The 27,213-nt window shown below is 33.9% G+C and overlaps 1 protein-coding gene and 1 long non-coding RNA gene across 14 annotated transcripts in view; one reads left to right on the top strand and one right to left on the bottom strand.

The window, feature by feature from the left end:
- Window positions 1–27,213, bottom strand: part of Imp (IGF-II mRNA-binding protein) — a 129,483-nt gene that overhangs the window by 65,089 nt on the left and 37,181 nt on the right. For 3 of the 13 annotated variants that reach the window (XM_083036791.1, XM_083036792.1, XM_083036794.1), the window contains exon 3: window positions 3,865–3,954. The exons of 3 other annotated variants lie outside the window; for them this stretch is intronic. In XM_083036791.1, the coding sequence (XP_082892917.1) occupies window positions 3,865–3,954 (90 nt within the window). Of the gene's footprint in view, window positions 1–3,864; window positions 3,955–4,113; window positions 4,350–15,901; window positions 16,612–24,037; window positions 24,095–27,213 lie in introns of those variants that run through there. 7 more of the 13 variants (XM_083036804.1, XM_083036806.1, XM_083036805.1 and 4 more) reach the window with 4 other exon arrangements.
- Window positions 5,258–27,213, top strand: part of LOC145935442 (uncharacterized) — an 80,993-nt gene continuing 59,037 nt past the window's right edge. Inside the window, exons 1-3 of the long non-coding RNA XR_014425225.1 lie at window positions 5,258–5,833; window positions 6,000–6,079; window positions 6,484–6,513. This is a non-coding gene — a long non-coding RNA (uncharacterized LOC145935442). The remainder of the gene's footprint in view (window positions 5,834–5,999; window positions 6,080–6,483; window positions 6,514–27,213) is intronic.

Here is a 27,213-nt window from a genome sequence, read left to right as displayed (position 1 = left end):
CTTCAGCCTGACGTCGCGGACTTGTACGACGAAAAGCTCAAAGTGGGACGAGGCTGTTGAATAAATAATAGCCTTCGGCTCGATCGCGAATACCAGATACGTGCCTTTTTACGTAAGCTCGCGTGACCTCGGTTAGTTCACGACCGACCGGAAAAGCCCTCCGTCGTACATTTATAAGCGTGGTCGTTGACAAGAAAGGAAAAGGCGTGACAATCATACGTAATTTAATTAATTTTTTTAATTCAAACGACGCGAGAGAGGGCGAGGGGGAGATTAGAATCATGGAAATGACGTTTGTTCTCTTTTCTTTCGTACTATACAATATTCTTTTCCATATTATCCTTGTTTCTCCTAAAGAATCCTTCGTTTATTATGGCTAAATGTAAGATTGGTAAGATGATTGGTAAGATTGGTAAGATGATTGGTAAGAGAAATGTATCTCTTAAAGAGAAAGAGAGATACGCAAATACATTGGTAGATATATTAATTTTTCGTCAGTGAATAAATGTTATTATTTAACGTATACAAGTTTCTCTTATATAAATGATTGGTTTGATAGAGAATAATGATATATTTTATATCAAATACAATCGTATTTTTTAAATTCACTTTTATCTACGGTTTGCACAATTTATTTGTTACGTTTGCACGTTTTGAATGTCTCAAAATTACAATAATAAATTTATTTTAATTATAATTTCTGCAATTAAAATATAAATCATGAAAATAATTGTTGATTTAACAATTTTTTTAAATATGCAGAAATTCTAAAAATATATGAACAAAAATTCATAATTACTATATCATATATGATTTTTTTAAGTATTATTTAGTAATATTTATTAGTATATTATTTTCATTCTTATATTTTTTAAATAATATTTTCATAATTTATTTTAACCATAAATGATTGTGAATGAGAAAACATATATACGTGTTTTTAATTTAAAACTTTTATAATTATATATATTGTAATATATTATAATATATTATTTATATTGCAGTACATTAAAAAATATAAGTATGTTATAATTATCATGTTTACTCGGAGGAAATATTATAGTATATATATTTTCTAAATATATCCCCAAAAAAAGAATTATAATCGTAATCATATATATTTCCTCGACATGTCCCAAAAAAGAACTACAATTGCAATCGCGAGCTGCAATTTTTTATCTCCGAGAAAAGATCGAGATGAAATTTCGCAAGAGGAGCGAAAAAGCCAAGTGGATGTACTGTTGCTTACGAAAGAGGTTTCTGATAAGACACTAATCAATGTTACAGAGAAACCGCCGGCCGCGTGCGGCTCTGTTGCATTTCTAGGAACGCATCCTTACGGACACGAGAGACGAAAGACTACGCGGCCGGGCGTCGTCTGTCCTCCTCGGCCACGAGGTGGAAACGGAATTGACCGCGGGTGCATTGATCGTCGGGAGGGACAAAGCGAGTGCAAGGAACTTCGCGCTCGAGCTGAGTAGAGAAAATTCCGCGTCTATCGCGCGAGTTTTAATATCGCGAGCTGAAACGTCCCGACGCATTTTTTTAACAGCGCGATTCGCAACATGCAAGAAACAAGAAGAATTTTTTCGCGTTCGCGATTATTATTTTTTTTTAGTATTATTTAGTAATATTTACACAGAGAGAATTTTCTCTTAGATTTTATCCTGAAAATTATAGTAATCGTGGGACAGTATGGTATGGAAAGAATTTTATGAGAATTTCTCTGATTAATATTTATCATAATAAAAAATAATAATATCTATATCACAATAAAATATAAAATATGTTTGATTAATTTTATTATATAGTTAGTAAATTTTACTATAATTTAGTAAAATATTAATCAAACATATTTTATATTTTATTGTGATAAATATCATTATTTTTTATTGTAAATTTTATTGTAAATATTAATCAAAGAAATTCTCATAAAATTCTTTCCATACCATATTGTCCCTCTCTGTGTATTAGTATATTATTTTAATTCTTAGGTATATTTTTTTTTACAATATTTTCATAATTTATTTTAATAATAGATGACTGTAAATGAGAAAACATACGTGTTTTTCATTTAAAACTTTTATAATTATGTTAAAGAAATTTTTAAACGACCAACTGGCTAGTGATAATGCGTTTATTTATCGTTACGTTTCGACCCTATATCGGGTCCTCTTCAGACTTACAATCTGCAATTTCTATAGATATAGTGTGTCAGTATGTGAAATAACCGTACGTGAGTGGAAATTCCGTCATCATTTTACACAGTGTAAAATGATGACGGAATTTCCACTCACGTACGGTTATTTCACATACTGACACACTATATCTATAGAAATTGCAGATTGTAAGTCTGAAGAGGACCCGATATAGGGTCGAAACGTAACGATAAATAAACGCATTATCACTAGCCAGTTGGTCGTTTAAAAATTTCTCTAACCTTGTTTTATAAGTACTGGCGTTTGAATCTTTTACTTTTTTATAATTATATATATTATAATATATTATATTATTTATATTGTAGTATATTAAAAAATATAGGTATGTTATAATTATCATGTCTACTCGGAGAAACTATTATAATAAAAATTATAATAAAAATTTTGTGGAACATATACTAATGTATAAAAAAATCATATTTTTACTGAATAATATTATATATGTATAATATATTATATAAAAATGTATAACAATGATTCAAATATATTGATACACAGACAAATCATTAACCAATAAAACAATTAACAATTTTTATAGTAATAAATAATAAATTCTAATGTCATTATATATTATGTCATAAAAAAAAATATTTTTTATGTAATTTTTACCATTTTACAATTAATATAAGTTATGTAATATATCACGAAGCAAATTAATATTGCAATGCAAGTTTGTTACGACATAATGTCGATAAAATAAAATTTTTATGTAATACAATATGATGATTTATGATATAATTTATGCAATATATTTATAATTTTTTAATTTTGAGGTATTTATATATTTGTTTATAGCAAAGTATAGTGAAATAGAAAAAGAAAAATAAATATAAAAATAATTCGCGCCTATTGAACAGAAAATTGCTATTATTGTCGCATTGATCTTTATTATTTTGATTTATTATTCGTATAGATAAGTCACAAAATAAGGCTTGGTATTATAGTTATATTTGATGATTAACTGGTATCAACTTGTATGCTAATCAGGTTGAAGAGCATTAGCGCCATTTTTACGCTCTCGAGATACAATCTCGCGAAAAGAGATTCGCTTTTAATTTACGTATAAAAAATTTAATATTTATCGAATTTTTTTCTCATATCATCAGTGAAAATGTGAAAAAACGGATATTTTTCATGTTATTTCTAAAGCTAGATATCTGCTTTCATTAAAATAATTTCTGGTAATATCGAAGAAGAGCTCCGTCCTCTCCGATTTTTGAAACTTTACAATAGTGTATTTTTGTGTGAAACACGAATCTGCACAGAGAGAGAGTTTTCTCTTAGAATTTACCCTGAAAATCATGGTAATTGTAGGACACAATATGGTATATAATAGAAAGAATTTTATGAGAATTTCTCTGATTATTATTTATATCACACAATAAAAATAATATCTAATATTAGAATAAAATATAAAATATATTTGATTAATTTTACTATACAGTTTAATAAAATTAATCAAACATATTTTATATTTTATTGTGACAGATATTATTATTTTTCTTGTGATAAATATTAATCAGAGAAATTCTCATAAAATTCTTTCCATATACCATATTATCCTACGATTACCATAATTTTCAGGATAAATTCTAAAAGAAAATTCTCTCAGTGTAATAAAATAAATAATAAATAAATTATTCACCATATAGTTGCTTCGCCGTTGTCCGATGCCACCAGGAACCTCCATTCTTCCTCTCTTCTTCCTCCATTCCTCGTCATTCCTTTATGTAAACTGTAAATTGTAAAATATAAATTGAAATTATACAATGAAATGTAAAATAATTGATATTTCGAAAAATAAAACCAATTAAATTAATTAAACCTAAATAAAAAATAATAAATAAATAATAAAATAATAATAAATAAAATTAATATTAAATAAATTCTTTACCATGTAGTTGTTCCGCCGTTGCCCAACGCCATCCCGGGCCTCCTCTTCGTAAAAAAAAAAAAACACTTCGAAACACTTGCACTCGCGTTACTCTTTTTCGTTCACGACGCCCGGCGATGCTCGGATTTTAACCATCAAATTTTCCACGCGTTTCGGTAAAACGCGAGAAACGCGAGAGCTTATTCGCGCGCGAATAAAACCGACGCTCCGTTTTCGCGTCGCCGCTTTTTTCAAGGCACTCAGGAGTCGCCGATATTCCCGAATTGACCACTACACACTATATATTTTCCGACTCGACGATTCACGAGAAAGTTTTGAAGAGCAACGTACGATATTGAAACCTAACCGCAACAGTGGCGGCGCGACTGTTGCCGTTTAGTCGATCTACGATTTTCACGCAAATTACGAGCATAATTCGTCGCGTAACGATGCTTGGACACGATGACGCGAAAGTACGACCGGAAGTGCGCAATCGGCCGCTTAGAACACGATCGACAACGTCGAAGAACCCCGGAATTTTTCGCGTCCAAAGCGCCCGGTAATTCTCGCGACGCGCCCTCGTAAACTCGCGTGCGCGAACTGTCGGCGAACTTCGGCTCGGAGCTGTGACGTCACGCGGAAGGACGCGAACGTCGCGCGAGACTCGCGGCCGACAAAGTTATTTCGCGCGCGCGCGATCGCGATCGCGATATCGGTACACGCTTTACACGATAATTTACACGATAATTAACGGCACAAAGGCGCTAATTAATACTCACACGCTCGTACTTTTCGTCATCGTCGTTCGATAAGGCCCTCCGACAAGGCCCCCCGATAAGTGCCCTGAGAGAATTTTCTCTTAGAATTTACCCTGAAAATCAAGGAGATTCATGGAGAATTATCGGAGGGCCTTATCGGAGGGCCTTAATGAACGACGATAATGAGCAAGTACGAGCGTGAGTATTAATTAGCGTCTTTATGTCGTTAATTATCGTGTAAACCGTGTACCGACGTCGTAATCGCGATCGCACGCACGAGATAACCTAGGCTCGGAGCTGTGACGTCACGCGGAAGGACGCGAACGTCGCGCGAGATAATCTCGCGCGACGTTCGCGTCCTTCCGCGTGACGTCACGGCTCCGAGCCGAAGTACGCCGAAAGTCCGCGCACGCGAGTTTACGAGGACGCGTCGCGAGAATTATCGGACCGCTTTCGACGCGAAAGTTTTCGGGGTTCTTCGACGTTGTCGATCGTGTTCTAAGCGGCCGATTGCGCACTTCCGGTCGTACTTTCGCGTCATCGTGTCCAAGCATCGTTACGCGACGAATTATGCTCGTAATTTGCGTGAAAATCGTAGATCGACCGAACGACAACAGTCGCGCCGCCAATGTTGCGGTTAGGTTTCAATATCGTACGTTGCTCTTCAAAACTTTCTCGTGAATCGTCGAGTCGGAAAATATATAGTGTAGTGGTCAATTCGGGAATATCGGCGACTCCTGAGTGCCTTGAATAAAGCGGCGACGCGAAAACGGAGCGTCGGTTTTATTCGCGCGCGAATAAGCTCTCGCGTTTCTCGCGTTTTGCCGAAACGCGTCGAAAATTTGATGGTTAAAATCCGAGCATCGCCGGGCGTCGCGAACGAAAAAGAGTAACGCGAGTGCAAGTGTTTCGAAGTGTTTTTTTTTTTTTTCTACGAGAAGGAGGCCTGGGATGGCATCGGGCAACGGCGGAACAACTACATGGTAAATCATTTATTTAATATTTATTTGATTTATTATTTTATTATTTATTTGTTGTTTTTTATTTAAGTTTAATTAATTTAATTAATTTTATTTTTCGAAATATCAATTATTTTACATTCCACTATATAATTTCGATTTATAATTTACAACTTATTGTTTACATAAGGGAACGACGAGGAACGGAGGAAAAAGAGAGGAAGAAAGGAGGCCCCGGGTGGCATCGGGCAACGGCGGAGCAACTATATGGTGAATAATTTATTTATTATTTATTTTATTACACTGAGAGAATTTTCTCTTAGAATTTACCCTGAAAATCATGGTAATCGTGAGACAATATGGTATGGAAAGAATTTCTCTGATTAATATTTATCATAATAAAATATAAAAAATATGTTTGATTAATTTTACTAAACTGCATAGTAAAATATTAATAAAACATATTTTATATTTTATTGTGATAAATATTAATCAGAGAAATTCTTTCCATACCATATTGTCTCACGATTACCATGATTTTCAAGGTAAATTCTAAGAGAAAATTCTCTCTGTGTATTAATGAAATATTCTCAATGTAGATAATAATTTTATTTTTCGATATATTAATTATTTTAAATTTCATTATATAATTTCCATATATTTATATTTTACAGTTTACAACTCTGCTGCTGTGCATCGTATCGGTGAGTCTCATTTATTTTGCTTAAATTTTAGGTAATAATTTTATGAAATATTGTTAAAATTTCGGCAAGATCGGAGAGGACGAAGCTCTCCTTCAGTATTATCGAATTTCTGACATTTCCCTCTCAATTTTATCACTAACTAAATAAGAGACGCGTATTTTTTATTGTCACATATTTTTCTGTATTAATAACGAAGTCATTTAAAATCTTAAACAAGAAAAATTTGAGAGAAAAAGCGCAATGTTCTAACGGAAGTTATTCATGAAAAATAAGTTCTTTTGTCATTTCTCGCATTTCCACAAAGTCGGCTTAATTTCGGTTTCATTGTCGGATAAAATTTTAACGTGAAATATCGTCAAGCAAGATATTTATATATGCGAAGGCTTCGTGAAAAAATAAAATAGGATAATAATAGAAGAATGGAAAGTTAAAAAGAAAATAACGTATTACAAAAGAAACATATATACAAAAAAGATTATTCTCGCAATTGTTTCACAACCTATCGTATTAGATCTTTTTCTAAAATCATCCAAAGAAACTTAATATTCTTAGCTAAGCAAAATTTTAGAGAAAAAAGACGCAGAATAGAAATATTCGTGAAAAATAGGTCCTTTTGTTATTTCTCGGATTTGTACAAAACCCAGCTTAAGTATTTTCTATTTCACTGTCAGACAAAAAAAATAGTTCAGATAAAAAAATAGAAACCGTTAGAGGTCTTCCTGGAAGTTTGAGTCTTCTAGCCGTTTGAAGGACCATTAAATGAAACATGCTAGAAATTTACCTGGCTTCTTTATCTGAGAGATTTCCCAAGAGAAACTTTGACGTCGGGATTGACAGATGGACAAAAAAATGTCGACCCTCGTCGTTTCCTCGATACAATCGGCAACGAAAAAGTTTGAGTGAGGAAAAAAAGGTTTCTTTCCTTTGAAACATTTGGCGCAAATTACAAACTGCATTCAGCGAAGTTTTCTTTCTTCTTCGTCTTTCCCGTCATAAAATGTACACAATGGAAAACGTAGCAGGTTTTTTCTACAACCGTTCCTTGGTTTCTTTAAGGAAATTATAAAAAAATTGTAATCGTCAAAAATGTTAAATTGTTCCCAACGTACTTCTCGCATTAATTGTAATTTCTTCAACGATTCACAGATTACTTTATTAATTTAATATTACTTGTTTTTTGATTAGAAGAGTTTGAAGTTACACAGAGAGAATTTTCTCTTAGAATTTACCCTGAAAATCATGGTAATTGTGGGATAATATGATATGGAAAGAATTTTATGAGAATTTCTCTGATTAATAATTATCACAATAAAAATTTTATCACAAAAATAATATCTATTACAATAAAATATAAAACATGTTTGATTAATATTTTACTATGCAGTTTTTAGTAAAATTAATCAAACATATATTTTATATTTTATTGTGATAGATATTATTATTTTTATTGTGATAAATATTAATCAGAGAAATTCCCATAAAATTCTTTCCATATTGTCTCATGATTATGATCTTCAGGATAAATTGCAAGAGAAAATTCTCTCAGTGTATTTTAATATTTTGATAAATGCAGGAAAGCTTCAAGTAGATAGTAAAATATTATTCCTTTTTAAGTATGGATTTTATATTGATAGAAAATTTTCATTTAAATTTTGGAATGCACATCTCTCTCTCTCTCTCTCTTTTATATATACAAATCTATTAGGATTTAATATGAAATTTTCTTTTCGAGTTTAATGTTAAATAGAACAGTTAATCAAATATTTTCTTATCGAGTGTTTTGAGCCGGCGTAACTCATGAAAATAATATTTTAGGGAAAAGAATTTTCCGCGAATGCGCGCACGTTTAGCTTTCTTTTTCTCTCTCTCTCGCAGATATCTGCGTTACCGACGAAAAAAGGAATGATACGCGTTTTCACTGAAAGATAGAGCCACGAACAACGCCACGTTGCGACAGTATTCCGCCATTACTAATTAGCATATAATATCGACGAAAATTAACAATAAAATTCTCCTTACAATTTTTCTGCTTTCGATCTGTCGCTCTTTGCCATCTAATCATCCTTATTTTCATATATCGCGCGTCAATACGCAACTTTTCGCTTTATCCTATCCCCCTCTCTCTCTTGCGATTAAAAAAAAATATATATAAATCTACATCAATTCTATTCTTACGCCGCGTCGACAGAAAATGGCAGAAAATCTCAATCTAATCCAAGTATATTTTTCACTATCATTTTGTCACGAAAGTATTCAATTTCTCGGAATCTCTCCTTCCCCTCCGGCGTTCGCCATTTATTTTTTTATTTTTTATTATTCACGGACATGTCGAATCGTCTCCGTATATCCGGACACGATGTTTGTTTCGAATTTAAGTCACGCACATTGTTCCGCTACGTAGCATCTCTCTCATGCTACAATTCGTGTCCCCGCTCTTTCTTCGCCACTTAAGTTTATTATAGTTATTCGTCGTGAATTGTTTGTCGTTAATAAAATGAGATAAATAGCGGCGCGATTGTGCTCGAAACCATTATGCGATTTCTCCGCGGACGATCCAATCGCATATTTTTTTCTTTTTTTTTTCAAAGAGAATTATATAGCATTGTTAAAAAAACAAACATATCGTTCAATCTATAGCCCAATTTCATACATGTTTCTTAAATAATTTTTGCAAAGAAGAAGTTCTTTGCATCTTCAAAAAATTGCGAAAGTAATAAGACTTATTATTAATATTCGATCTTATTAATTGTTAGTCTGAAAGTGCTGAATGTTTCTATAAGTTTTTGAGACGAATCGGAATTCACGATCGCATGCGAATTTCGACACCACCGAGATGTCTCGCATACTTTATTAAGGTTTCATCCGGATATTTACTTTGTTCCCCATTTTATTCTCTACTTTGCATATTAAAATATTTTTTCAAATTAATTGAAAATCATGATATAATCAACTTTCTATTCGACGAAACATTTTTACTTCAACGGGAATTTCTACTTTTCTTTGTTAAAAAAAAATCCAGCGAAAATCTGTAATTTGGATGCGCACTTAGCGTTGATTACGATCGCCCGGGGCCATGATGTGTTTCGTTTGTTTGATATAAAGAGCGTGATGGTAATATACATCAGAACACGTAGTATATGTTATGCGAGAGGCGACTAGCGGCGATCATGACGATCGCTATTAGGAGATTTAGAAGTGGAGACGCGAGGCGAGGGTCACTTCATATGGAAAGTTTCGGCTGGAAACCCCCTTCCCCCTCCCACCCACCCACACACACACACACACACACACACATATTCGCGTCGTGGCTTTGTGTCTAATTTATATAATTGGCGGGGAAAAAAATGGAAAAACTATTACACAGAATTTTCTCTAGAATTTAGCCTGAAAATCATGGTAATCGTGGGACAATATGGTATATGGAAAGAATTTTATGAGAATTTCTCTGATATTAATCAGAATAAATATTAATTTAATATTAATAATAAACTGATGTTAATAATAGTTCTGATATTAATCAGAATAAATATTAATTTATGACAATAAAAAATAATAATATCTATCACAATAAAATATAAAATATGTTTGATTAACTTTACTATGCAGTTTAGTAAAATTAATCAAACATGTTTTATATTTTATTGTGATAGATATTATTTTTTTATTGTGTTAAATATTAATTAGAGAAATTCTCATAAAATTCTTTCCATATCATATTATCCCACGATTATCATAATTTTCACAGGATAAATTCTCAGAGAAAATTCTCTCAGTGTACAGGCACGTAATATTACGGAAAAATATTGTGCATTTTTAACGTCAAATGTGATTCTTGATATTCCGAGTTTCGTTCTGCTTCCTTAAAGTTGTACGAAAGAAAGTGAAAACTAAACAGAAGCGAATTTGCTGTGAGATAAGGAAGAAGGGATAGATATTTTTTATATAATAAAGATACATGAGTAATAAAGTTTAATAAATATTTTAAATTTCTATTTTAATCATAATAATTGTATATGTAAATTAATCTGTTTTTTAAATCACGAAACATTTGTTTTATTGTATTTTTTTATGTATTTATTTATCGTAAATGTCACACATTAAGCTGTCATTGCTTGTCAGATGCGTACAGAATTGTAATACATAATTTATACCTTTATTCTTCTGCTGCTCTATATTTTATATTATATTATATTTCTCGATCCGCGAGAAAACGCGAATCGCGATTCGCGACTCGTGAGAAACCGCGATTTTATATATGCGCGCGCGTTCACTTATGGCATGAAAGAAGAATCCCCGACATATAATTGTGTGCGAGCGTGTCGTCACGCGGTTTACGTAATGGAAAATTACGTAAGCGGGCATCCTTAGAAACATATTACGCAGCGATCGGGACTAGATATTTCGCGCGGTCATTTCAGGTAAATGCTCGATTTTTTTCGCGAATTTTTGTGAAATTTCCTCGCGACGATGCATCGAAACTAGCTGTCTACTATTTCTTTGCGATCGTCGCAATGATACTTTTTAAAACAAGTTTTTTTAACATTTTATCATCAACGGGATTTCAGCCGATTTATATATGTGAATTTAATCTTTTTATTAATTTTTTAAATGCATATTTTTTAGGAAATCTCACACTAAGTCGATATTTTTTCCGTTTTTACGAAGCTCTAATACGACGTTTCCCTCGACCCAGCTTTTTCCGCCTACTTATTTATCGCCGGTTTCCGGTACGGACTTTGTCGCATATAACAAACCGTACCGTAAGTGTATGGTTTATTTCCCTGCGTTGTTTTTAAGCGGCTTCGCAGAGTACACTGCACTACGGTGCACTGCACTATTTCTGTCCCTTAATTCGTGCACGCGCGCGTGTACCTGATGCGAGTCCTCCACGTGAATGCACATGGGCGTAGCTCAGAATTCGCCGTTGCATTTTCTTTTTTAACTTCATGAAATAAGCTTCACTTTTCATTATTATTTTTTTTTTTTAATAATAACCTCATTCCAATGGGTTACATTTTTTTTCGAATAAACAGATGGTCGATGGAATCTTACAGGTAACACAGCGGCAAAGATTTATCGTAAAATTTTTCCCCCCTTTCAGAAATTATTAGAAAATGCATCTGTTTTTACAATATCAATATACGATACGAAAATTCAAAATATAATTAATAAAAAAATCGAAATATAATATTAAATTTGATATTAATCATAAAATATTAAAAGTCGAAATACAATTAATAAAAAAAATCTAAAAAGTAATTTTATTATTTTAGTAATTTTATTTTTATTTCTTATTTTTATTTTATTATAACCAATTATGTCAATTCGAAGTAATGATTCGAAAATTATGTGAGCGCGACAGTATTTTTTGTGTGAATAAAAATCGATTTTCCAAATTAGTCAACGAAAGCGTTACTAAAATTAAGGTCGACGATTTTAAGATGTAATACGTATGTAAATTCGTGTGAGTATACTCCATTATATTTATAGCCGGAGAAAGTCTTGTGTCCGGACCTTGCTCTCTATTATCCCACCTTCTCGAATGAGTCACGCTGCGTTTTTGCTTTACGGGGTGTCATTCTTGAAGTCACGTACGCGATATGCCACCCTCGCACAATCGCCGTCATTTTCGGTAAATTCTTACCATACGCAAACACAATGAACTCGTTGTTACGCGTCATATACTATAAAAACCTCAATATTTTTTTTACAAATTTAATACCTTTTTCATATTTTTTTATCTATAAAAAGCGTAGAAAAATCTATTTATTTATCGAAGATTTATGTTCTTAAAAATTTTCACAAACTGAAAAATTTCGTACAATTCATACAAAGTTTATATTTGAATAGTTTACAGTTTGCGCAGTTGTGAAAAGAATAATATGAGTAATTTTTAAAAAGATATTTTAAAAAATCAGACGCGTACATTTCTTGGTTGGTCTCTCTTTTCGATCTTTGGTTCGATTTTCCTGATTAAGGAATTCCGATCGAACGATTACGATAAATAATCATTCGATCGTAATTCCTTAATCAGAAAAATCGAATCGAAGATGTTTGCGATAAGTAATCATTTCGCGTACGTGATAAATTCTACGCCGAAAAGAGTTTTCCCGTCCATCTATAATACTATTCAAGAACGACCATGAAATCATGCCACGTGCAACAGGCCGAATTTAGACAAGGATACTGGCTTATTAAGATTAGAATTAAAATTATTTCCCTCGTCGTGTCTTTTAAAATATTCACGATAAAATTTCTCTATTCAAGAAATCAATGAAATCAATGATGTGGCATTAATAGACGTTTATCCGCAATAATATATAAAATTATGCATTCGACTTGACTGATTAAATATCTCGACAATAAAGCCTAAATTAGATAACGTTTTTCGTTTCGCATGTCGCGTCGAACGGTAATTATTAATTATAAACATTGAAAAATTCAAGAAAGAGAATACTAAATAAGATATATAATACAAATAAGAAATAATAATAAAATAAAAATAAGAAATAAAAATAAAATAACTATTTTACCTTGGTATATTAACTAATTGTAATTTTTAGATATTTTTTATTAATTATATTTCGAATTTTAATATCTGATTCTAATATTTTATAATTAATATCGAATTTAATATTTTATATTTCTTATTCTTTTTTATTAATTATATTTCAAAAATTGTATATTCATATCATAAAAAGGGATATTTTCTAAATTTCTGAAAAAGGGGAAGAAATTTTACGATAAATCTTTGCTGCTCTATTAGCTAAAATTTCATCGATTATCTTTGTTCGGAAATTAGATTAGTTTTAGATTTTTTTAGTTTTTTTTATTCATTTCATGATTCATTGAGAGATATATTCAACAGTACTGTGTATTAAACTAAAAAATGTCACTCTGCTCTGAGAATACGCTTAAAGGATCTCTTTCCGTATAGAAGAAGGATTAAAATATCTTATTGGATAAAATGATACATTCGTACAAATTATCGTAATTGGACTACGAATGACTGCTTAATGTTCAGTGACTTAATACGATGAGTCACTGCCACGTTTCTAAAGAGACAACGGAAATTTTTGGCGTAGCCTTTTGTACAAAATGAAAGCCACCAACGACCTATTATTATCCGTATTTGTTTAATAATGTAATTTAATTCTTTAACGATTTTAAATCGATGCTGATCGCATCGCGCCTCTCGCGTTCGATAATAACATCTGGAAATGATCTCTCACATTATTTTTCGGAGCCGAATCGGTGTAACGAAAGTGTGCCACCACCGTCGCGTAACGCGTATGTGCGTATATGTATATGTATATGTGCGTAATGAGGAGGAACGCATAACACGAAGCGCGTACGTGCGTAATTTGATTTACGTTATCGCCGATATTTATCGAGGAGGTTGTTGACTCTACGTATGTAATTCTCGCCGGCCGTGAGATTAGACAGAATCACAATATCATTTCGCCGACCGCCATTATATTTGACACGCGACGCGTAAATCATCGGGTATATTTGAGACGTTTTTCGCGCGAGAGACGAGAGAGGCAGAAAGAGAGAGAATGCGATTAATGAAACGAGTTTTAACTAATATGTATAATCGGTTGGTATATCCTTTTCACACGCGAACAGCCAGTCTTAGTGTCTAAAAAGAAATTCAATTATCAGCACATTATATTTCAATTTTATATTTTCAAATTTTATATTATTCTCTCTATATATATTTTCAAATTTTTTATTTTTAATTTTAAAAATTTATTTCTTTTAATTTATATATTTTATATATTTAATTTTTTTAATTTTATTTCATTTGTAAATTAAATATATATATTGCGTCATTTTTAATATTCAATATTTCAATATTGTTGACATAAAATATGGCGCAATATATATATATTCAATATATAAATTAAAAATTCAATATATAAATTAAAAGTGCAATAATAAATTTGAAAAATTAAATATAAAAGTATAGTGCAATTATACGCTGATAATTAATTCTTTTTACATGCCAGAAAAATATTAATCATCATTTATTAAAAGAGAAATGTATTATTTACTCGTTTCGCGCAAATTTATTTAATTAATACACAGTTGGAAAATTTGTGTTTTCTTGTTAAAAACGGTCCCCGTTAAAATTTTTGTGTTAAATATTTAACACATTCATGTGTTAATTTAACATATTGCTGTTATGTTAATTGAATTCAAATGTTAAATTATTAAAACAACTAAAAAAACGTGTAAAAATAACACAATGTATATCTATTTTTAATTTTACACAATAAATATGTTCCGCATTATAAGTGGGGATGATAAAATGTAAAATTAACAATTGTTTAGGTTAATTTTTACATTAAAACTATGTTAATTTTACACAAAATTTATTTTAAGTTTATTTGAAGTTTACATTTATTTTATGTTAAAATATTAACACAATATTCGTGTCACCATTTAACATATCCGTATTATGTTAAATTAACACAAAAATTTCTGTGGACCGTTTGGGACATGTAATATTTGTTAAATTTAACACAAATTTTTCAACTGTGTATAATTATCGCGTTGATGCATCAAATGAAACAAAAATCAGGTTTTATGGATTGATTTGTCCCTGTATTTTCGGGTAAACATTAAAAATGAGACGCGTCGAGAGCGGAAGCGAACGATATCCGGAATTCGCGCTCGCGCGAATTGTGTATTACATAATCGCACGCGGCTTAAAAAACGAATTGGCAAACAATCGCGCGCCTGACGCAATCGACAAATCGGAGATGTCTAGTCGCGATAGTCGGCATTGATTCGGTGCCACATTATCTTCGATCGCGAGGAGACACGAATAAATAATCCTTCTCTCGCTCTCGGACTAATCGAAATTTCCCGCGTCATTAATTTATTAGCTTCGCGTTTCAAAATTAAAATTTTTCACGGTCGAAATTAAAATTTATGACACGCTCCGGCCAAATATTACATTAAACAATGAAATGAATTTTCAGGCAAAATTATATTGACTGTTCCTGTGCGAGATATACATATACGGTCGATTACTTTTGAATGACCTCGTTCGCATCGTTTGTTATTGCCTTACTTCTCGTAAGACTCTCTGTCTCTCAATGCTGTTGATATTTACACACCAAGTGTCTATATCGACAGATCCGAAGGATCGAATCAAAAGTATTACAGCTCTGCCTCGGAAAAATAATATTACGTTAAACGCTCATCTGTCTCTTTCTCTTTCTCTCTGTTCATTGGACTTTATTCGCTCTAGAAGAGAGAGCGTATTTATTAATTTTTTTTATTTTTACACGTATAAGACCTCCTGGCGGAAATATCGATGATAAAGAAATAGCTCGCTAATTCGCCAACTATTGAAAAGAATTGTTTCTTTCTTTACCTTTGATCGCCGTTTTTCTCCTCGATCTCGAGACGCTCCATCTCCTTCTGCAAGAGACCTCCTTCCGCGAACTTATCCAGAGACATGTTTACGTTATACAATACAACTTTGCTCTCGCTGCAAAAACTCGCGCACCAAACCGTATAAAGGCTCTCACTTCGTTTCCTCTTCTCTCATTAATTTTCTCTCTCTCTCCTTCTCTTAAATAACGCTTCCTTTTTTCTTTTTCTTTAAACTGCCTTATCGATCGCAAGCCGCCGACTTTTTCTTGAGGTAGACTTTAAACACACTGGCACACTAAAAAACACTGGCTTGAGAGAACACTCTCGCGCCACCGGGGCGGAGAGTATAAAGGAGGGAAGACGAGCGTAAAAAGGGTTTCACACTTTCGCCCTCGATGATGATGAGGATTCGTCCCGACACCGATTAAACGTCACAAGGATATATGTAATATCTCCCGGAACGAGATCTCCTCGAGACTCCTCGAAGATCGACTGCGACGCACGACACTTCCTCGCACTCTCTCTCTCTTTCTTATTCTCCTCCTCTTCTTCTTCTCTCTTTGGTTCCTTCCGTCCCGCGTTTTGCTCCCTCCTTCGAGCACGCCGCTCCCACCTTCTTAGGCGACGTTGTATGACGACACCGCGATATATATATTTACGTCACGGGGTAATGACGAAATTTTCCTAAACCCAAATCGACGACGACGACGACGAGGGATAAGAGCTATGACGACGAACTATGAGCACCGTCCGACTACTACTTACTAGTACTACTAGTCCACACTCTCGCACTCGGAGAAGGAAGAAAAGACGCCGCGGGTCGCTTCGGACGACTGTTGAAGGGAAACTCGTGCGGGTGGTGAAGAGCTCCTAGCTTTCCCCGTCGCCTCCCGATACCTAACTTTCTAGCATAGTCGCCTCCTCTCCCCTCTCTCTATACCCTTTTCTCTCTCTCTCTCTCTCTTTCTGTCCCTCACAGTCTCTCTTTTCTCTCCGCGCGTCCGCTTCCTGCGTCTTTCTCTCTCTAGCCCGGGCTACCCTCTCTCCCTATCCGGGTATATCTCCCCGGCCTTTTTTTCTCTTCTTCTCTGTCTCTCTCTCTCCCTTTCTCTTCCTCGTTCTGGGGCCGACGTAGGAATCCTCTCGACGTATCGGAGCGGCTCGCGCTTTTTTACCAACCGAGCGTGGTAGACCGGCTTCAACGCGATTGGCTCGCTCGTCGGGACGATTCCGGAACGATTCCGAGTACGCGTTGTCTAATCACCGGACTCCGGTGTACGATGATGGACGTCGTCGTTAGAATCGACGAGAACCGGCGAGCGCACACACATACATTCGCGCCTTTCTTCTAGCACGTGGATCAATCGTGGAAAGAGAGAAAGAGAGAAGGAGATTGTCAAACTCGCGGTACCGCGAGCTTCGATACGGATGACATTGCTATTCTGATATCTAGCATCCGGCTCAGGTGTCCGGTGTCTGTCAATGGCGCTTGGGTTCTCTCTTTCACTCTTCTCCGAAGCGAGATTCGGTCGCGACAATTAGTAGAGCTTTATTGAACAATGGATGATCTCTTTTTTCCCTTACTGATATGTCGCGACAAAGAGACGAGGGGAGGGATAAAAGAGACGAAGGACTCTACGACGCGGTCCAGAACGGCGATATCGGCTATCGTGATATCTCGGCGCGCTAGGTACACTGATATAATTTTTATAATACGCGCTGTATACGCGGTTCCGTCGTAGGCCGCGCCCAGTCTACCCTCACCGATCGCCGCACCGGCTCCCCCACCACGTGACCCAACTTCCCTCACTTCTGGGCACCGAATCCCCCACCTCTCAGACATGAGCCTTGCGTTGAGGAAGTTTATGACGCGTGCGTGAAGGAGAGAGAGACACGAAGGTTCTCTTTCCGCGGAAAAGCGCGGGGATTCGCGACTCTATTCCGTATCTCGCTTTTTTAGATTCTTTTCTGATCACATTTTTGGCGCAAATGAGAAACAAAGAGTTCATTTTAAAAATTATTATAATTTTCCAATTTTTTAAATATTTTTTTAGACTAAAATTTAAAATTTAAATTTTTCTGTTTATGATGAAGGCAGTTTTTGACGCTGCGAATTTTTTATATAAATTCCCGAAACGTATTTGGCGGTGATGATGTCGGGCTTTGCTGCGGGAGTAATCGGGGTCGATACGCGTCATGCCGGATAATGCGTAGATGCCAGAAGACTCGCGTCATTGACCGTGAGCGGAGGCGCCGCTCGGTGGACACTGGTACGTACTAAGATTTAGGCGCACATCGTACTATGTGTGCCTTCGATTAAGAGCCCCTCTCGATGATAAGACGCCAGCCGTGTTCATTCAACAATCGAGCTACGCGCCTGTCAAACGATTTTGCGGTAGCATAAACTCTTCATCTTCTAGAATTTTGTTGAACGTCAATTGCTTGTTCCAGCAGTGACTATATTGATGATAAAACTTGTCGCTAGATGTAAAAATTGCAAGTGGTACATGTAGACTTGAAAGTTTTGTTTCCCAAGAGTAAAGAACTTTCGTTCTCTTCAAGAATGACTTTAGGAAAACTCGAAGCGTTTTGACCCATCTGAAACTTGTTACATATAACAATCTCGTTTTCTCTTCGAAAAGTCTCTTCAAACATGTTTTTTCTTCGAGATGAGTAAATTGAAATCGGTGTATTAAATTATTCACGGAAGAAAAATATTAATTACCATAGCTAAAATTTCAGGTATAAGGCTATAGGGATTCCTAAAATTTAGCTATGGTAGCTTAAACTTTTTCCTTATTGCGTTGCATTTTTATTGCCAGAAATAACCATAGAAAAAGGGCCTGTAAAATCGCTACAAGTTCCATCAGTCTTCCTGGTGTGCGGTTGAACCTTTTTTTCGGAAAGTCAAACTTCACCCCGCATTCTTTCCATATCGTTTCGCCTCCTCGCGCCAAGTTTATCCGCTTCCCTTTCCTTTCGAAGCAATTTGAATTTTGATTTGTGCCGAATCTACTCGAGGAACACAATATTGCGCTTCTTTGATCGTCGGCTGCGCTGAAGGGCCCTTGGTCGATCAACCCGGTAGGGGGTCGTGTCGCATATAGTCCTATGCCGGATGACTTGTGAAGCACTGTCATCCATTGTTCTCCGCGAATTGGATGTTCGACTCATTAATGCCGAAACTGCTGTTAGCGGCGAGGTATATAGTCTCAGGAGCGAGTAGGTCGGCGCACGATTTCGAAATCGGCTCGGCGAGAACCGGGATTACCGTGGAAGGGTCGCCGAGGGTTGATTCCGTTACGGGGTCTCTCTTTGTTCGTCCAGGTAGAGGAGAGGACGGATTCTCTCTCTCGGTCCTCTCTTTTGTTCGCGTGCCCGCAGGTATATATGGGTGCAGTATTTCGGGTATTCCTGTCGTTCCTGCCGATCCGCTGGTCATTATCTCCGCCAATGACGAGGGTGTTATCCTTGAAGTAGATTTATCATTCACAGTAGCGCGTGACGCGCTCGAAACACGATATTTCTGTTACTTCTTGTACTTCATCTCTGCAATATTTTCTCTTTCTCTCTTGCGATAATGAGATCGTGTCTTGGAAAAAATGCGTCGCAGATTTACAAGTCTTTATTGTAATGAGATAGCAAAATAAAATGAGATAGCAAAAAAAATGATGCAATTTCGCGCGATCATATAACTTTCGATAATATTACTTCCTTCTCTTAACAATACAGTTCAAGAAAAAAGCACAAGAGAATTTTCAAATTTTTTTTTACACTAGATACTATTCCACTCTTTAAAATTGCTCTGTCATATCATATATATTTGCGGCTGAAATTGCAAGGTATTTTAATTATATTGAAAAAAATATGTCGCAGATTTACAAGTCTTAATTGCAACGAGATTAAAAAATAATGCAATATCGATCGTATAACTTTCCATAATGTTACTTTCTTCTCTTAATAATACAGTTCAAGAAACAAAACACAAGAAAATTTTCGAATTTTTTTGATACTAGATAGACCAGTCTTCAAAATTGTTGTCATATCACAAATTTGTGACCAAAATTGCAAGGAATAGCTTGCTACTTTAATTATATTTTATCGTATTATATAGCTATGTAACATATTGAAAAAATGTTGCAATCGAAATTAAATATCTTTTCAAAACTTTCAATTCTTTAAAAAAAATGTTGTGTCAATTATAATTAATAAGACATTCAAAAAAATAATTTTGACATTTGCTAAATTAATTTTATCATTTTTATTTCATCAATTTTGATATCAAATTTTGCAATTTGTAAAAAAATCTTGAATTTGAATAAATATAGTTGAAAAAAATTTGGTAAATTCTCAGCTTGTGTGTGAAATCATGACTTTCCTGCAATAAACTCTATATTCATAATTATGAATATAGAGTTTATTGCAGGAAAGTCATGATTTCACACACAAGCTGAGAATTTACCAAATTTTTTTCAACTATATTTATTCAAATTCAAGATTTTTTTACAAATTGCAAAATTTGATATCAAAATTGATGAAATAAAAATGATAAAATTAATTTAGCAAATGTCAAAATTATTTTTTTATTATTTTTGTCGATTTTGACATCAGATTCACATTTAGCAACATGGAAAATCTATAAGTTTGATTATAAATATAATCGAAAAATATTTGGTAGAGATTATTAATAATTAAATTTGAAACTTTCTCGCAATAAGATTCCATATTTAATCATGAATATTTTATTAATTGTAATTGAAACATGACAAATTTCTTTTGAAGACTAAAAGTCCTAACAACATATTAGATTTGAGCAGAAACATAACTTCTTTAACACTTTAACGTGTAAAAATACTTCATAATCAGTAAGTGTAAAATTACATAATAAATATGTAATAAAAATCTATAACATTTTCATTATTTTTTCTGTAATTTTGTACTCATTTTTTAATGTCATTCTATAATATACACACATTTTTATAGTGTACACGATGCACTAAAATATTAGCATTTGTTTGCAATTTTAACCAAAATTTGTTTTAAAATCGTGACATAATAAAATAATTTGACAGCTAAAATTGTATTGACATCAAAAAGATTATCGGACATAATCTTCTTCTTTTTTGTATTTAAAAATGTCTCTTGTTTTTTAAATTATGTTCGTTTGTACAAGAATGCAATCGATATTATACATAAGACACAGGGCAATACCTTATCGATATTATTATATGCGTTCAGCGAAAAATGAATCGACTTGACTCTAAGCGTGTTTAAAAAAGAAAAAGGGAAACGGAGAAACGCACAGAGCGAAAACATTCTCTTATAATATATCCTTTGTCTCTCTCGTCTCTCTTGTGAGTCTCTGTACCACGAGCAGTGCGCTTATATGTCTGTACTGTATATTTTATCGATCATCTTGTTCCGATCGACTAATTCCGTTGAATGGCCAATCAATTATCCCCTCGGTCGAGCGTGAATCTACGACGGCTCTCCAGAAAATAAGAGTCTTCCGTTTTTGCGGAACTTCTTTTCGTTTCAGCTTCACTTTAGAAAATTGCACCGCGAAAATCTCCTCGCCGCCAAGGCGTTCGCGAATTACAATATTATACAAGCGCGATTACATGTAATACAAATTTATATAATACATATTATATATTATAAATTTATATATATGACAAATTGCGTCGATCGGTTATGCGGAATTGAAGGAAATGAAGCAGACTGGTGTCAAAAAAAAGTGAAACCACTTTTTTTGACGTTGCTTACCGGGAAATGCACATATCGGCTACTTTGTTTCCCCCCCGGTGGTAATTTGAACGCGGTTGGGATAGGTTCAGGTAACATTTAAGGATAATTAATAGTTGCATGGTTCGTAAATGCCGCTATCATGGAACGTGTGCGCGCCCAAGTGCGCGTGGGATCGGCAAATGGTTTCCGGGCGCATAAAAATTAATGGACTTCGGGCTGACCTTCGGCAGAACTCTTCGATTTCGACAGGAGCGCTCAAGGCCGATCCGCTCCGGCCAATGTAAATGAAAGGGAAGCGTTTTCTGCGCCGGCGCACCGAAACTTTTAGTTTCTAACGTACTTTTTCCATTCAACTAGGTTTTTTTGTCTTCTTTGTGATTTTAAAGCACACGATCGCGTTGCAATTTTTTCTTTGAATTATTTTTACCATCTTTAATTCGTCAATTTTCATGTCGCATTTAGTAATCTGTGAAAAGGTTTTTAAATTTGAATAAATACAATTTTTAAAAATTTGATAAGTCCTCAATCATGATTTTCCCGCAATAGCTTATTAATTATAATTGACACAATAAATTAAAGAATGGCAAGTTTTGAAAAGATACTTAATTTCGATTGCAACATTTTTTAAATATGTTACACAGCTATAATATGATAAAATTTAATTAAAATAGCAAGGTTTTCTTTGCAATTTTAGCCTTGCAACTTTGTGAAAAAATTTAATGTAATTTAATTTAATTTAATTTAATTTAATTTAATTACATTCAATTTTTAATATAATTTTTTATTTACATATTATATTTCATTCAATTTTTAATAAAAACAGTTTAATTTAATTAAAGATTAATTAAAGACTTATATATCTAAAAACATTCAGAAACTGCAGATCCATTTTGTGTAAATTTTCTACTAATTCTGAAAGTTTTAATTAAAAACTGTAGCTCACTATTATACTAAATGTGATTTTTTTTATGAATACATATATTATTTTGCATAATTAGTTTTATTAATGCAGATAATTTATTAAATAGATACATTCTATGAAATCTAAGAAAGTTTTCAAATTTTCAAATTTTTTTTTGTTATGGATGGCTTTCAAACCACAGGAATCTTTTGAGTATCTCGCCGAAGATATCTTTTGTAAAGAGACCCTAGGGCGTCAGGATATAAAAAATGTTTTTAAAATCTTAAATATTTCTTTAGTTTGCATTTTTGCATCTTGTGCAGTCAATTGCACTTTAATTATTATATGCGACATCTTACAATAATAATTAATAACGTTTATGCGGTATTGTTAAATATATAGCAGATCATATTGTTTTCATCTTGACATCGTGAATGCAAAATTCTCGATATGGAACAAAAGTTTTCTCTTCCGGAAGAGCCAATCCTATTCGACATCAGATCGATTAAACTTTCGGAAATTTGATGCCGTCTTAGAGATAGTGATTTCGCGATGGCATACGGCGTTTTCATAATTAGAATTCTAATAACTGGATCGCGGAAGCGATCCAGAAATTGCGGGGTGGTTTTAATCCTTGCAAGATAGAGGAGAGAGAGACGACCTGGACATTTCGGATTCGTAGAAGAGGTTGCTCCGGGCAAGTACAAGAGATGGGAAGAGATAGCGGTTAGAGGGATGAGGGAGAGATACGGCGAGGGAGGAGCCGAGGAGAGAGAGATGCTTGGGAGAAGGAAGGGAAAGGAGAGGGAGAGAGATCGCGAGAGAGTGCGTAAGAGCGGCAACAGCCTCCGGAATCAATAGCTACCACGTACCCTTGGAGAATTTTCGCACCGGGAGAGAGACCCCGAAGGATATAGCTTCTCGGGAAACACCTTTATTCAGGCCGCTCTAACAAACCTCGAGGATCGGTCCTACTTTTCAGAATGATTTCATATTTAGCCGACTCAAATCGGTTCATCTTACAAGTTCATATAATATTATTATTTTGCATTCGGCAAAAGTTTTCAAACGAATTCTAGGTTCTTTCACAATTTCGTATTAATATTAGATTGAGAAAATATGTTTCTGTATGAATCTCCAATTACAAATCTGTCTAAAAGTGTGATTTAATTAACATTAAATGAAAGGGATACAGTCTTCGTTATCTATCTACACCCTTAAAGTTGCGAAACTTTAAGAATTCCTCGCCTTTAACTTATTAATCTCTCTCCGGACATTAAATAAATAATATTCTTTTCCATTTGCGCAGTTAATTTTGTCCTTAAAAAAATGCTTTATACTTATCATCGCTTTGGTGATGTCGTTATTATTTTTTATGTGTTGGACTATTTTCGCATTTTTTTCTGAACGGGGATGGGATGTGCAAGAGAGGTGGAGGAAGGAAGATAAGATGAGTGGGAGAGAAAGGGAAGAGAAATCACTCACCTCCATCTGTTGCCGACCTGGTCGACTGGAGATTCTGGTAGGGCGGTGCCGCTACCCCTGCAAGAAAAGACATTCTATAGGATACAAAGGGATGAGGGATGAGATTAGAGCGAAGGATGAGGCTATATAATCGTGTTTTCCGCGATATTTTCCTTATTGCTTCACGCATAGATACCCTTTATCGCGAGGAGGACATAAACATAACATATATTTATATAAATGGCAATTAAAAATATGAATAAAGCAGTCATAAATATATATAGCACATAAATATGGTTTATATAAGCATATAAATTTATATAAATATAACAGTAATTTTTTTTTTAAAGATTTTTATATATGTTATTCAAACTCATCAGAATAATCGTTTTAGATAAATAATGATAAAAAATAATTTATTTTGAGTTGCTAGGGCGAATACACACAACATACAAATGCGTATAAATAAATATACGCAAGTGTAATAAATATAGCATTAATTAAGAATTATATATATATATATATATATATATATAATTGTTAATTATATTATTATGTTATTATTGTCATATTAATAATTCATGCTTGCGTCTATCGTAAACGATGATTTCCCTCCCTCGATCCTGAGGGGCATTTCATCAAATGAGTAACACACGCAGTCGATATATATATATATAATTTAGCTAAATAGATATAAAACTCATAAATTGCGAGAACAGAATTTAGTTAGTCAGGCTGATAGGAAAAAAAACCCTTTGGTCGCTTTTCAAATTAACTAAACCTCTCGTGCATATTAATCGCGATGGCGGCGGTGGCAAGAAAAAGAGGGGAAGGGGGAGGGGGAGGAAGAAGAGAAAAAAGCGAGAAAATTAATAACAACCACGTCGGTTCGAGATACGCATCTCTGGCCAGGTGCGACCATCATTACATTGTCGTCTCTTCCGTGATCCTTGCATATTCTGCGGGTTTCTCCTCCACCGACGTCTTTTTACGCTGGTCACGGCAATTAAGAAGTATCGCCGTTAAAATTGCCCTCGCGAACTCGCTCGTGCGAGATTTCGATTCGCCAGGACGGAATTTTGTTTGATCTAGTGCGCGAGTTTTCACTTTGCGCGAACACAAGTACTGATGATCGCAATTAGAGCTTTGCATTAGTAAGGTCCGGAGATAGAGTTGTATTCGTATCAAGATTTATCTCAATTTTAATAGGCATTAAAAAAATATTTGTAATTTTTATAATCCTTAATTCTCTTCGATCTTTAATTGTTTAGTGCCGCTTTCGGCATATAAAGATGAATATAAAAATTGAAATGACTTTTGAGATTAAATATACATATATTATAAATGAGAAGTTTCTGAGAAATCGCGTCGATATTTTTTTATTTTTCTTTGCTTTATATATGTGTATCATTAAATGAAATTAAGATGGTCACAGTATGATAAAGATTTTTTAATTTGTTGTTTATTGATAAAATTATCATTATAAATGAAAGAATTATAGAGATTCAAGTATTACTACTATTGTAGATACTTAATTAGAAAATAATTAAGAATTTACGCCGATGAAAATTTATTAAGATCTCTTAAATTAAGAGGATCGAAGAATAACATCCTTTCATAATAACACAACACTCTGATATCCCATGGCGGGACTAATTAATTCAAAGAGAGTCCTTTGCGAGCAATTAAATCCGAGAAATCGCAAATCGCATCTTCGATTTTTACGATCGCGTCAAAGTGCTACCGAAGAACGGTTTAAATTAGGGAAAGAGAAAGGAAGGAGGGACGCGTAACAATTATTGCACGTCAGCGTGCCTTTATTTCGGAATAATTAAGCGAGGCCCTTTTACACCTGCGGACTACGCGTATCCATGAAATCTGGTATCCACCCGTGACCGGACACGATGGGGCCCGATAAGAGATCGATAAGCGGAGGGTAACCGCCTCCGCTTCTCCTCGGTAGGAAAAGACGGAAGAGAAAAACGGCCGACGTCATAACATCGTGCAGCGCATTATGCAACGTGGCGAATCTGTAATTAAGATTTTCGCCGTCCTTCGCAACCTTTCCTCTCTTTCTCTCTCTCTCTTTCTCTTCCTCTCCCTCGGTGAGAGGGAGGGTACACGCACGCGCTGTTATTAATTATTAATAAAGAGAATTACGCGTGGTCATCGCCCAGGTATTTCCAAACAAAAAAGATTTAAAACGTGTAAGACGGCTGGCGCGACAACAAAGCCTGCAGTAAATCTGTCAAAAAATCCAAAGAAAAATAAAGAGAGTCGCCTGCTCGCAATGTTTTAAGATCGAACGATTCTAATTTGAAAAAGATGCTTATTATGTAAATAAAATAATTGTCAGAGAGGAAGAGAAGGGAGGATAGCAATTTGTTTTCTTTTATATTTTTAATATATATATATATATATATATATATATGTATATATATATGTATATATATGTATATAAAAATCATAACAGTTGCCACGATTTTTTAATTATTAACTGTGACATCTGACGAATAAAGTTATCAACAGAACTTTATCATTCTCGATAATAAATTGTAATAATAAAAATTAGCCGAATATCTTTTGTTTGATAAAAAAGTTTTGACGTAATCTTATTTCGTTGGACAAAATTCAATGAAGAATAATTATTAAATAATAATTTAATAATTATTAAAATTTCACAATAAATTTAACACAAAAATTATCTGATAATATAACTATTTTTGCGATGTTATATAAATATTCTGATATTTTAATTTAATAGTATTGAGGTAGACATTTATACATAACACAAAATTTAATATGCAATATTATACAAATATTCCGAGATTTTAATTTAATAATATTTAATATAATATATAAATTTTTAAAAATTTAAAATTGTAAAAATGTTTACGTTGACGTAATTTTATCCGCTTTGCGCAGAATTAAATCTATTAAATTCAATGAAAAAAATTTGACCTTTTTTCGCATTTGCATCGGATTCAATGAGTTGGCGCGACGATGCGCCTCGTTTATGCCCTAACTGCGGCTATTAATGCAAAATTGCAGTCTCGTCTGCGCTCCAGGCTCGTTACTACGAGGGTAAAAGAATCATTAAGCGACGAGACTTGAGCACGAATCTTCAGACCTCGTTTCATGCTTACTTCTTGGGGTCTCGCTCACGATAATCGCGTTTTCGCCGCGTTACTTAAGAG

This window comes from Prenolepis imparis, unplaced genomic scaffold, assembly GCF_030444845.1.
Source record: "Prenolepis imparis isolate NDT839.2.m4 unplaced genomic scaffold, iyPreImpa1.0 SCAF_4, whole genome shotgun sequence".
Lineage (NCBI taxonomy): Eukaryota > Metazoa > Arthropoda > Insecta > Hymenoptera > Formicidae > Prenolepis > Prenolepis imparis.
The sequence above is the reverse complement of the archived record's forward strand: the minus strand, read 5'-3'. Positions and strand labels throughout refer to the sequence as shown.